The sequence below is a fragment of the Otolemur garnettii genome, unplaced genomic scaffold, assembly GCF_000181295.1.
Source record: "Otolemur garnettii isolate 467f Iridium unplaced genomic scaffold, OtoGar3 scaffold00092, whole genome shotgun sequence".
Classification (NCBI taxonomy): domain Eukaryota; kingdom Metazoa; phylum Chordata; class Mammalia; order Primates; family Galagidae; genus Otolemur; species Otolemur garnettii.
Window position 1 is genome coordinate 3,570,331 of NW_003852487.1, and position 12,911 is coordinate 3,583,241.

Sequence of the window (12,911 nt, forward strand, 5' to 3'; positions counted from 1 at the left end):
TGGGACTCCTTTCATTCTTTGAATTGCCCTTCATGGGGTGGTAAGGGTCCCAGGGTTGCCTCTGCAGAGTGACATCTGTTGAGGTGTCCTGCAGGGAAAGCTGTGGGGTCTGTGGCACCAGCTGCCGGTCATGGCTCTGTGAGTGCTGGGCCCTCCAGGCCCTGGAGACTGTTCACCTGCCTTGAAGCTGCTGTGTTTTGCTCTGTGGAGCGGGTGCATGATTCTTGTTGCCACCTCAGGAATCTGTTGCCTGTGGGTGTGTCAGCAGCAAAAGCTAGGGAAGGCCCTGGTGGCCTTGTGGGTTGCCATGTGGGGAATCTGGGGGAGGGAGAGGCAGACTGGCCCTGGCCCTGCTGCCATCAGCTGCCTGTCCATGGAGCAGAAGCTGTCGGGCAGCCACAAAGCACTGGTGGAGATGCAGGACATTGTGTCTGAGCTCCTGAGGAGCGTCTCCCAGGAACATCCAGCCACCAAGGTAAGGACATGCAGGGAAGGGGAGGGCAGGGATTCTCTTTTCACAGCATGAAAGGAATTTGGGGGTACAAACACAGCTCAGGGGCTAGGCACAGTGGCTCACGCCTGTGATCCTAACACTCTGGGAAGCTGAGGCAGGTAGATCGCCTGAGCCCATGAGTTTAAGACCAGCCTGAACCAGAGCGAGACTCCCATCTCGGGCATTGTGGCAGGTGCCTGTAGTCGCAGTTACTTGGGCGGCTGAGGCAAGGGGATCTCTTAAGCCCAAGAGTTTGAGGTTGCTGTGAGCCATGACACCATGGCACTCTACCAAGGGCAGCAAAGTGAGACTCTGTCTCAAGCAAATAGCTCAGGGCAAATTTGGGAAAGACAGTGGGACTGGCCTGATAGGGATCTGGTATTAACGTTGGGAGTAATCCCTGTTTTCTTCCCACCCTTTCCACATAGAGGCCTCTTTTCTCTTTCCTTCCTTCCCCTCTTCAGTCCTTTTCCCAAAGGTTTTAGGTAGCTTTTTTTTTTTCAGAATAATTTTGTTGGTTGGCCATGGTGGCTTACACCTGTAATCTCAACAGTTTGGGAGGCTAAGACAGAGGAGTACTTGAGCTCAGCAGTTAGAGACCAACCTGGGCAACATAGCAAAACCCCATCCTTTAAAAATTTTTTAAAAACTTGGCTGGCTTGGTGGCTCACACCTATAGTTCAGCTACTCAGAAGGCTAAGCCAGGAGGATCACTTCAGAAGTTGGAGGCTCAATGCTATGATTGTACCACTGCACCCCAGCCTGGGCAACAGAGACCCTGTCTCTAAATAGTAATAATAATAGTTTTGGTTTTTATTTTTAAAGTGATGCAAACTGTATTTAAAAATTGGCTCAGCACCTGTAGCACAGCGGTTATAGCGCCAGCCACATACAACGAGGCTAGCAGGTTCGAGCCTAGCCTGGGCCTGCTAAACAATGACAACTGCAACAAAAAAATAGCTGGGCATTGTGGCGGGTACCTGTATTCCCAGCTACTTGGGAGACTGAGGCAGGAGAATCACTTAAGCCCAAGAGTTGGAGGTTGCTATGAGCTGTAACGCCACGGCACTCTACCAAGGGTGACATAGTAAGACTCTGTCTCTAAATAAATAAATAAATAAATAAAATTGGAGAAAATGAAAACAGATAAAAGAACAAAATAAGGTTAATTTTCAGGGTTAGGTGCACACCCTTGGGGGCATTCTGGAAATTTGAGAGGATTACTTTCCCTCCCATCTCCCCTACCCCTAGACTGTTCTGGACCCTATATTTTTATTAAAATACCATTGACTGGTATTTTAGGTGTGGTGGTTCATACTTGTAAACATAGCATTCTGGGAGGCCGAGTCAGGAGGATTGCTTGAGTTCAGGAGTTCAAGATCAGCCTGAGCAAGAGCAAGACTCTGTCTCTACTAAAAATAGAAAAACTAGCCAGGCATTGTGGTGGTACATGCCTGTAGTCCCAGCTACTTGGGAGGCTGAGGCAGGAGCATGGCTTGAGCCCAGGAATTCCAGGCTGCAGTGAGCTATGATAATGCCACTGCACTCCAGCTTGGGCAACAGAGTGAAGTCCTGTCTCTAAAATAAAATACATATTGCTATACTCCAGACAAAATTCCAAATCTCCTTGGAGGTATTAGTCCACAGGTTACTTGTGAGGAACCTGGCCTCGTCCCCTACTCCAGCACTGAGGACAAGAGGGAAGCATGTGTCATGGGCATGATGGTGGTGCTCAGATTCCACGTGGGAGCAGCAGGCCCTTCTCTAAGAAACTCTTCACAAAATTCAAACACACATGCACAAACACATACTACTTTAAGGTTACTTTTATTTTGGTTATAGTCAAGACATTCTCTTGACTTCTTTGCAATTGTGTGGGTAGATAGGTATATCAGTTAGCACCCCACAGACCCAGAAGCTGGAGCAGCAAACATTTAATCCTCACAGTTCTGGAGGCTAGAAGTCTCAGGTCAAATATGGGCAAGTCTGGCTTCCTTCAAGGACTCACTCCCTGGCTTGTTGACAGCCTCTTCTCCCAGGGTCTTCCCTTGATGGTCCTCTTTGTGGTCTTGCCCTAATCTCTTCTCCTTATAAGGACACCAGTCACCTGGAATTGGGGCTGCCCTAAACATCTCATTTTAACTTAATCATCTCTTTATAGGCCCTATTTCCAAATATAGTCCCACTCAGAGATACTGGGGAGTTAGGGTTTAGCACATGTATTTTGAGGGACACCTATCAACCCATAATGGTAGGTTCTATTATCCTCAAAGCCATTTTAGGATTATAGAAGGACCTTAGGATCTCTAATAGCTGGTCTAGAGGAACCATTATTGATCTATAAGTGTGCCTTTATTTCTCCTTGCATGAGATAGAGCTGGAGGTGTCTGTGCATACGTACACATGCACATGGATGCACAGCAGAATCGGGGTCACTCTGCGCGGAGAGTTTGTGTACTGTTTTGTCACTTACTATATCTTGAGAATTTTCCCTTGTCACTCTTTCGCCTCTAGTTAGAGTGCCGGGCCATCTTAGTTCCCAGCAACCTTAGACTCTTGGGCTCAAGCTATCCTCTTGCCTTAGCCTCCCGAGTAGCTAAGCCTATGTGCCACTAGTTTTTATGTTTTTAGTAAAAAAGGGGTCTTGCTCTTGCTCAGGCTGGTCTCAAACTCCTGACCTCAGGCAGTCCACCCACACTGGCCTTCCAGAGTGCTAGGATTACAGGTGTGAGCTGGGAGCCTGGTCTAAAATATCATTTCTAAAGCCAGAACAAGTCTGCATCAGTAAACATTCATGTGCTTTGCTGTTTTTCCATTTACAACTCTATTTTTATGAGGTGGTGACCACACTGAATAGGCATCTGTGGGTCCTCATGTCCTTGGTAGGCCCTGTGAATCCAAGGCATACTCTAGAGTCCCCATTTCTGAAGGCCTGGGGTCCTCAGGGCTTTCCCCAAGACCACTGGGGTTGAGGATATTCTCAGTGACAGGTGATGGAGTGAGATCTGGGGGGCTCTTGAGGAGGTGTGGCTGGCTTGAGACCCAAAATAAGTTCCAAGTAAGTTTTGACTTCCTCTGGTGCATGTGTCCCAGGACCCCCTGCTCCGTGTCCAGGAGGTACTGAATGGCACAGAGGTGAACCTGCAGCACCTCACCGCCTTGGTGGACTGCCGCAGCCTGCATCTGGTGAGACGCTGCTGCCTGGGGCAGAGGCATTGCAGCGGGGGTAAGGGGCAGGGAGCAGCCATTCAGGAGGACAGACAGTGGGTCCTCTGCCCAGCCTCATGTGGGGGTGGTCCAGGCCTCTGCTGCTGGGTTGAGGGCCTCACACTGCCTGTCCCCACCTCTCCTATCTCTGGGTCTTGCCATCTTATCCCCACCCAACCTCAGGACTACGTGCAGGCGCTGACAGGCTTCTGCTACGACGGCGTTGAGGGCCTCATCTACCTGGCCCTCTTCTCCTTTGTCACTGCCCTCATGTTCAGCTCCATCGTCTGCAGTGTTCCACACACCTGGCAGCAGAAGAGGTGAGGGACTCAGAGATGTGCTGGAGCTAGGCCACACCACATGCAGGATATCTTAACAAGCATGCCCTTCTAAACACACATGTCCCAGTCCCTAGAGGTGAGGGACAAATGCCTCCTCCCCTCTTGACCCTCTGCAGCATCTCCGAGGCCACCAGCAACCAGGTGCGAGTATCCCCATTTCACAGAAGGAAAATAGCCTGGAGGAGCTCCTGGCCTGGGTCATGCAAGTCCAGGGCAGGCAGTGGGGACTGGGGTCTTCTCCCCCAAGGCTGGCTCTGTGCCCCCCAACCCTGGCTGGGAAGGCAGCTGGCCAGCTATGCAGACTCAGCTCCTGCAAGAGGTGGCGAGGATAGAAGCCAGCCTCCTAGGAGCTGCCATGTGCTTAGCTTTGAAGTAGGGGTCTGAGTGGCCCCTGCCTCTGTCTCCCCATTTAGTACTGGGTTCAATGGTGTCTGGGAGTGTCAATCTCTTTCCTTTGCTGGAGCCTCTAAAGGTCACCTTTCAGGCCCTCCATCTTCCCTCTCGCCCAGAGCTGTTTCTTGGTGGCCCAGCTTGGATGGCAAGTAGCTCAGCTCAGATTTCTTCCCTTTGTCTGGATTTCTAGTCTGTTATTTCCCCTATGGTGGATATGGTAGCAGTTGTGGCAATAGTGGTGATAAAGAGACGGTCATAATGGTGATGATGGTAGTGGTGATGGTGATTTGGTGATGATAGTGATGGAGGTAATGGTGATGGTGGAAATGATATCGTGATGTGATAGTGATGATGATGATGATGATGTAATGGTGGTGATGATGGTGATGGTGGCAATAAAGTTGCTGATGAGGGCAGTGGTGGTGATGGTGGCAGTGGGAATGAAGATGGCTGATAGGAGTAGCTATGGAACACAGTCTTGGAACCACATGGCTAGGTTCAGATTGTGACCCTATTCTTGCTTATTGTTTGACCTTGGGTAAATCTCATTACCACCCTAGCCCTCAATTTCCCTGACTGTGATAAAGGAGTTTTAAAAAACACACCTTGAGGGTTGAGTGAGCTACATATGAGGGCCCCACCCTAGGTTTGACTGGTAGTCACTGCACACCCACCAGCAACCGCTGTCCTAACTACCATGAGCCCAGCTACCATGAGCCCAGCCCTGCATCCTATCTAGGCCCATGCTGGGTATGGAGGGCTCCAGACTGGCAGAGGGCTGGCCCACTGCTCCCTCATTCCGCCCTGCAGCAGCCTGTTAGGAGCAGACAGGAAGCCATACTACAGCAGGGTTGAGAAAACCAGCTCAGGCCACTCAAGGTACACATGGTCCCTGCGGGGCAAAGGAGAGTATTGCAGCCTCCAGGTTCCAGCCTCCTGTGTTCCCTTGGGAGGGCCCCTGTGCCCTTTCTTTAATAAGCAGACAGTATGGGCATGTGCGGGCTGTAGAACAGATCCTGGCACTCAGGTGACCTCATAGAGCCATGGGACCTGTCCCATAGTGTGGCTGGAACCAGTAGCGTCTGCACCAGAGTTGACCATTGCAGGTCTTATGGCTGGCTCCCTCTGGCTGGAGCCTGACCCTGTTCTGGATGTCCCTTTTTGCAGAGGACCTGATGAGGATGGGGAGGAGGAGGCTGCTCCAGGGCCAAGGCAGGCCCATGACAGCCTATACCGTGTCCATATGCCCAGCCTATATAGCTGCGGCAGTAGCTATGGCAGCGAGACCAGCATCCCAGCTGCGGCCCACACCGTCAGCAACGCCCCGGTTACTGAGTACATGTGAGTTCTGGGGAATAGGTCAAGTTCAGCCCAGGTGGGGACAGGCAGAGCCACAGCCCTGGGGTAGGTACCCACACTTACTGGGGGTAGCCAGTGGGACTGCAGTGGCTGGATCACCTGCCCTTGCATGCCTCTTGTTCCCAGATAAACCTGGTCAAGGAACTAGAGAGAGGCCACATGGTCAGATGGAGGTTCCCTGTTTAGGGCACAAGGATGCTATGGCCAAGGATCCTGGGGCCTGGGTATGTGCTGGGCCCTGGCCAGGGCAAGTGGGTACCTGGGGGCCACCCTGAGCTCTTTGTTATGGTGCCAGCTTCACAGAGCCCCTAATGAGAACATGTGCCCATACCTGTGGAGGTCAGGGTCAAAGACAGGGTGCCAGGCAGAGCTGGATAGGCACGGGCTCTGCTTGGCTCTGAGATGGGCCCTCTTGACCCAGAACTGAGACCACTGTGACCAGTGGTTAACTCACAACCACTTTTCTTGCCTCAGGAGCCAGAACGCCAATTTCCAGAATCCCCGCTGTGAAAACACCCCACTCATTGGGCGTGAGTCCCCGCCACCCTCAGTAAGTGTTGGGGCAAGAGGGTGGGTGGGGTCCTTGGCCCCAGAGGGGATCTGTTGTGCCACTGATGTGGTGGTCTGGTGCAACTCGCATGGGCAGTATGAGCTCTGGGGGCAGCTATGAGCCTATAGCACTGGGAACCAAGAGGGTTGTCCCCAGCTGGGGACTCTCACAGGGTGCCTGGCCTGAGAGGATGGAGCTGGGTTGGCCCACTTACTGTCCTGGCTGGCCTTCAGGCACCCTAAGGCCAGAGTGTATAGCCTTGTAGGCCAGCTTCCCAATGGGGTCAGCTCTTAAACTCTGTTTTAGGGAAGGGGAATGAGTGGATAGCTCTCTTGGCTCTCCTGGGTGGGGCCCTGGCATCTTTCTCTTCCCACCCCACTGGGCCTCTGGACTGTAACAGGACCTCCCCCAAACCCCACTCCCAGTAGCCTGGGCCCAGTTTCCTTTCCTCTTCTTCCCTTGACTCAGATTCTTCGGAGTATCCTCTGGAATCCAGATAGCGCTATACTAGGCCTGGGGTCCTCTCTAACTTTGAGAGTGAGTCACAGACAAGAGCAGGTCCAGCAGTTTTGGCACCAAAGAGAAGGAGGTTGTGGAGAGGCCAGGGACTGGCAGCTTCCTGGGGAAAGAGGGCTAGGCCCCAAGGGTAGGACCAGAGGCCAAAGGCTGTCTTACTTCTGGAATACCAGCTAAGTGGCCACCACCTATAAGATCTGTAGGCACAGAGCAGTGCTTGAGTTGCCTAGGACCAAGGTCTGTGCAGCCACGAGGCCCCCACATCACTCTCAGTCACTCTTATCCTCTTCATCGTATGTCCCTACGGCCTGCTCCAGCTGGGTCCCACACCCTGGTATTGAGGCCACCATCTCTCTCTCTCTCCTGCACCCCACCCACCCTGGGCCCTCCTAGCGCTATCTAGCTGCCCTGGACTCTGGCAGCCACGGGGGCTGGCAGTTTAAGCCCATGGACAGTGCCCGAACGCTGTGGTAGCTGTGCCCTCAGAGTGACAGGTACTGACCCATCGGGTCCCCCACCCCGCACGGCTGCCCGCCTGCGCCTCTGCCCTGCACTCATTGCCACCCTCCTGCTGGCACTGGACTCTGGCTCCATCTGTCCTGCTCCCGCCCATTGGGCTGGGTCTGGGCAGCATAGCCCAGCCATAGACCTCTAAGGCCAGCCTCACAGCAGAGGCACGAGCCCTCTCCAGACCCTGCTGCCAGCTGCAGGTAGTCCCAGGTTCTCTTGTCACCTCCCAGTGAGGAAACCACCCACCTAGACCCTATGTCTCCTGGGCTTGAGGCAGAGTGGAGCTCGGCCCCTGGGTGTGTGGCCGGCAGGCCTGGCCCTTGAGGTGTAGCCTATGTTGGCCCCTCCCCACCCCGTGTCCCCACCCTGCTGCATGTCCCTGGAATGACATGGCTCCTAGGGCTGCTGTTCCTCCTCTGCCGCTCCTCATGGCCACCTGGCAGGTTGCTCGCACCCGTGTCCCAGGAGGGCTCTCAAAGGCCCAGGGAGCATCATCCCTGGGGGTCCAAGGACTGGGGATGGGCCTGCCCCTGGGGTTCTAGAGCCCACTTTTGGGGGCCTGCTCATACCCCATACCCTTGGCACAGGCCTTGGCCTTTGCTCCCCATGGGCATTGTGGACCTGAGCACATGCCTTATCCACATGTGGTGTTCTGCAAGCATATACCCACATGTACATACATGCACGCATTTGACACACATGTGCACTGCTTGAGGTTGGATGAGGGTGGTCAGATGTGCAGCCATGTACAGAGCCAGATGGATGGGGCTTCCCCCCTCTATTCACCTGTGTCCCTGGGTCTGATCCTGGGTCCCCAAGAGTGGGGTGGTAGCATCACTCCAGCTGGGGTGCCTATATGGCTTCTGGAGCTTTCTCCTGGGAATGATGGGGCAGAGCAGCCGGGAAGGGCAGCCCAGGATACCCTTGGTCTGGGGCCTCCCTACTCCTGTGGCCTTGGCCCCTAGGGCCTGGGGCCTGGCTTCAGGTCGACCTTGCCCAGCACAATGGGTGGCCTGTGAGTGGCCTTTGGGTCCTGGCATAGGATGCAGTGAGGCCCTTGAGCTCTGGCTGGGGAAGTGGCAAAGCTCTGCCTGGCCCAGAGCACAAATGCCAGCAATGTGGTATGGGAGGCAGATGCACCCCTCTGATCAACGAAAAGGCTAGGCCCCTGCCCGGAACCTGGGGAGGTGGCAAGCTTTGTGCTGCTACCTCCCTCAGCCCCAGCTGGCCTTCCCAGAGCCCCCTCCTGATAGGAACTCTATCAGCCAGGCCATATACTGTCACATTTTACTCCTGGGTTGGCTTCTGACTCCCTGGAGCCAGGCTCAGCTAAGGAGGCCCTGGCCATGCCTGGGGCCCTCTGACCAGCACGTCCCCTGTCTTCCTCCAGTACACCTCCAGCATGAGAGCCAAATACCTCGCCACGAGCCAGCCTCGCCCTGACTCCAGCGGCAGCGGCCACTAGACCGTGCTCCGGGCAGCCACTTGCCCCATGTGCCAATCGCCCCCTCCCTGTGCCAGCACTGCTGCTTCCATGCAGGGCCATCCCTGGACCTCCACATGCCACGCCAGGCCCACCTCGGACAGATGCATCTGCAGGCTGCTTGTCTCCTCCTTTCCCCCCTCTGCAGGGGTACAGTTGAGAAGCTGGGGCTCTGGGCCTGTACCCCCAACTTGAGTCACGCACGTGAATGCTGCTGCCAACACCCTTGCCCTGCACAGCCATCCTTTGCCCCTGGATTCACCAAGCCCACTCTGGGCAGGTGCCTGTGCTGTGATGTGTGATGCCCCCTCTGCAGATGCACCGCTCTTACGTCCCATCTCTGCCCTCACCCTGGGCTATGCTGTCCTTGCTGGGCCCTTTTCTCCCACAGCTCTTGACACCACGTGCCCTGGTGTTTCTGTGGACCCCTTCTTAGTTCACAGGAATGGCAGGAGTCCCCTATGCTGGGCGTCCACTGGCCGCTGGGAGACAGGGCATGCACCACCTGCTCATCCCCATACCATAGACCTTCTCTCAGCACCCCAACACCCATTTCTCTGCAGTGTCTGTGCCACCCTCCTTGCCTGTGTGGCCCAGCTGACCACAGCTCACCTCTCCTGCCAGTTGCTGGAAGCCTCACAGGGCTCTCTGCCTCCTGCCCATCTCTCTCCTTCAGCACCTGCTCAATGGAGGCACCAGCCCTCCACGGACAGCAGGGGCCATTTGTGGCCCAGGCTACCCTCCCGCCTCCCAGTGCTGGCCTCCTTCTTGGTGCCAAACCCCCCTTTCCCAACTCCAAAGACTGGGCAGCTTTATCTGGTTCCTTTTTGCACTAACCACATTTGTCATCTCTAGGGCAGGCCAGGCTATGGGCCAAGGGGACCACCGGCCCCCTTCCCTCCCTTGGTTCTGTTTCCATCCATGCCAGGTGCAGAGTTCCTAGAGCCTGGCCTCAGGGGTTAGGCCCAAGCTAGCTGTGAATGTGCCCTTAGCCCCTGCCACCTTCCTGGGACTAACCACTAACCTCACTCCCAGCTCCATGGACACCCCTAGCTGAGAGCCAGCAAGTTGACCCCAAGTCCAGGCTAGAACCAAGGCCGAGGACAGCTGGCTGGGAGCTGGGGCTGGAGTAGCTGTTTCTTCGATGGGTGCTGCTGGGATGGGGCCCTAGTCCAACAGGTGGCCCAAAGGGCCTAGCGATCCCTCCCTAAGCAGCTGCTGTACCGGGAGGACTGTGTACTTGGAGATATCCCAAGGGCTGTGGACTGAGGTCACTGTGGCCTCAATCTCCCTCCCTGTGAAGTGGGAACAAGGCTTCCCTAAGGTGCTTTTGGCTTTAGTGTATGATGTTTGCTTACTGCCATGGAGGGTAGAACCACCCCATAATTCAGGATAGGGAAGTTCTGCCTCTTCCAGCCCCAGCCGGGCCCAGCCAGCCAGTGAGGCTCAATGCATGTACAAAGGCCAGGGGCAGCCAAAGGGCCACTGGATAGCCACATGCAGGAGTCCAGGCCCGGGCCCCACAGGGGAAGGTGGGCAGGCAGCCCCAGCAGTTTACAGACACATGGTTCTTCCTTTCCAAGCAGCAGGGCAGCTCCCTGTACCAGAAATGTCCTCATCCCTTCCCTGGGCCAGTCCTGCCCTTCCTCCATGACCCCCTTTCATTGTGCTGGTGTCTGGGACCAAAAGGGAGAATGGGGACAGGGTGGGGAGAGGAGTCAGTCCTGGGCATCTGAGGCCCACTGGGCATGACCAAACCTCAATGAAGGGGACTCTGCTCCAGGCTCTGCCTGGCTGTCATTCTGAGCCCATGGGGCCACAGCCCACTGCTCAGCCTTTCCTCTGGGCTCAACCATGCCATGGGAATGGGTGGCTGTGGGTCGTGAGGGAGGCCCTGGCATCCCCACCTGGGTGCCTGCCATGCGCCTTGTGACTACTCAGAAGCACAAATGCTGCCCTGGGCGGCGAGGCTGCCCACAAGGTGAATGTAAATAGCATGAGAGGTGGGCACTGCCCGGATGTGGCTGTGAACCCCTGTGCTGTCTTGGGACTCTTGACTGTCATGTGCGTGCGTGCGTGCGTGCCCCGTCTGTGATTTTACTCACCGAGGTTGAAGACAGGAAAAGGGAAAATCAAAAGGGGTTCAAACCCCACCTCAGTAGTGGAGGGGAGTGGTTCCTGCCAATGGTTTTATTTTGTTGTTAGTACCATGTCCCCCCTAAATGCCCTATCCCTGTGATCTCTCAACACCCACTGGGGGCATCAGGCCAGGGCCAGCTGCCCATGGCCAGCATCCATGCTCACCCTACACCAGTGGGCCTCATGTCCATATACTCTGCAATGTGGAGTAGGGCTCTGAGGGTGCCCACTCTCCTGCCCTGGCAGGTCTGGGTGGGGGGGACATGCCCACCACCCTCTCCCTGCTGCACCCCCCTCCCCATCTCACTATGCAATCCTAGTTCCAGGCATCACCCTCCTGCCCACAGACCAGCTCACCCAGCCCCAAGGGGTGTTCACTTGGCTGCTGGGACAGGCAGGGAATGGGGCCTTCTGTGGGGATCTTTTGGTTTAGCTGGCTGTGATGGTTGTATGCAGCACTACTTCCTATTTGTTACATATATATATATATATCTTGTTAAAGTTCCCACCGCCCCCATTCCTCCTCCCCAACCTGACATCTGACCTCCCCCCACCCAGCGGACTTGAATTGGAGCAGACAACTGAGGCCTGAACCATTTTTGCATTTTCCCCTCCAGCCTCTGTAGGTCCATGGCTGTACGTACTGTCGCTGTGTTTTTGTTTTTTAGAACTGGGTTTGGGGGTTGATTTTTATTTCTTTGGGGGCTTTTTCTTGGCAAATACTAAAAATCTCGTCAATGTAATTTCTGTGGTTTCTATTCAGCTTGGGTTTCATGTTTTAAAATAAACAAATTTTAAAAAATGGGGCCCTTTTCCTGAGCTGTCCTGGCTCCTGCCTAGAAGCATCTGTGGAGTCGTGGCTCTGAGTGGGGTGGGACTTCATGGGCTGGGCCGGGGCCTTCTCTGCAGAGTGTTTAACCCAGCATTTGGGGACAGGAGTATCAATCCACCTGGCCATCAGGGTGAAAGTTGTGCCCTGTGGTCTGATCGTACAGGTTGGGTCAACTGTGGTCCCCAGCCAAGTGTGTGTAGAGCCCCTACAGTGGCTACTCCCTTTCTTCCTTCCAGACCCACACCAGGGTGGGAGGTCCCTACAGTGTCCATCCTGGAGGCCTATCAGGGCCCACCCTGGGGGAGGGATGAGCTCAGAATCAGGGAGGTGAAGCCACCCTGTGACTAACCTATCCACCTCACAGCAAGCCCCTATCACATCTGAAGTTAGGAGAGGCCCTTCTGGGCCAGCAAGGCATTTGTCTCCCAGGCCTAGCACAGGCCCAGAACACAGATAAGCAAAGGATCTGCCAGGCCCAGCAGAAGCTGCCAGACTCTGTGGTTCCCAGCTTTCCGGACACACATGAGCACCTGGGTCGGGGGCAGGTGGTTGGGTGGAACTTCTCTCTCCTTCCCCCATTGCACACCGGTAGCTTCGGCCAGTGGTGTTTGATCTAACTGGCTGTTCTGGGAAGGGACCCAGGACAGGTAAGCTCTAAGAGGGCTGCTGAGCTGCCGAGGATTGGGGCTTTCAGGATATGGTGGTTACATTTAGACGCAGGAGCCCAAAAAGGCAAGAGTGCCCCAGGCTTGGAGTGAGAGGGAAAAGCTAAGTTAGGGGAAAAGCCCAGGCACATCCTACACCTCGCAGACCTCAGTCCCTGTGACTGTATCAGAGACATCCTGGTTTCTCTTGGGATGGCATACCACTCATTCATGTACTCAGTGGATATTTTAAGTCCAGGCACTGTTTTAGGTGCTGGGGCATAGCCAGGGATAGAAGGACAAAGAACTCTGCCTCAAGTACATGAGAGGCTCGGCGCCTGTGGCTCAGGCGGCTAAGGTGCCAGCCACATATACCTAAGGTGGCGGGTTCGAATCCCCAGCCCGGGCCCGCCAAACAACAATGATGGCTGCAACCAAAAAATG

General features: G+C 55.0%; 1 protein-coding gene across 2 annotated transcripts in view; it reads left to right on the forward strand.

Moving 5' to 3' along the window:
- TTYH3 (tweety family member 3) overlaps positions 1-11,792 on the forward strand; it is a 31,807-nt gene extending 20,015 nt beyond the window's left edge. The window contains exons 9-14 of one of the 2 annotated variants that reach the window (XM_003795446.3): positions 383-475; positions 3,587-3,679; positions 3,884-4,020; positions 5,602-5,775; positions 6,268-6,343; positions 8,760-11,792. In XM_003795446.3, the coding sequence (XP_003795494.1) occupies positions 383-475; positions 3,587-3,679; positions 3,884-4,020; positions 5,602-5,775; positions 6,268-6,343; positions 8,760-8,834 (648 nt within the window). In that variant the 3' untranslated portion in view covers positions 8,835-11,792. Of the gene's footprint in view, positions 1-382; positions 476-3,586; positions 4,021-5,601; positions 5,776-6,267; positions 6,344-8,759 lie in introns of both variants that reach the window. The other variant, XM_012808721.2, reaches the window with a different exon arrangement.
- Positions 11,793-12,911: the final 1,119 nt, after the last annotated feature.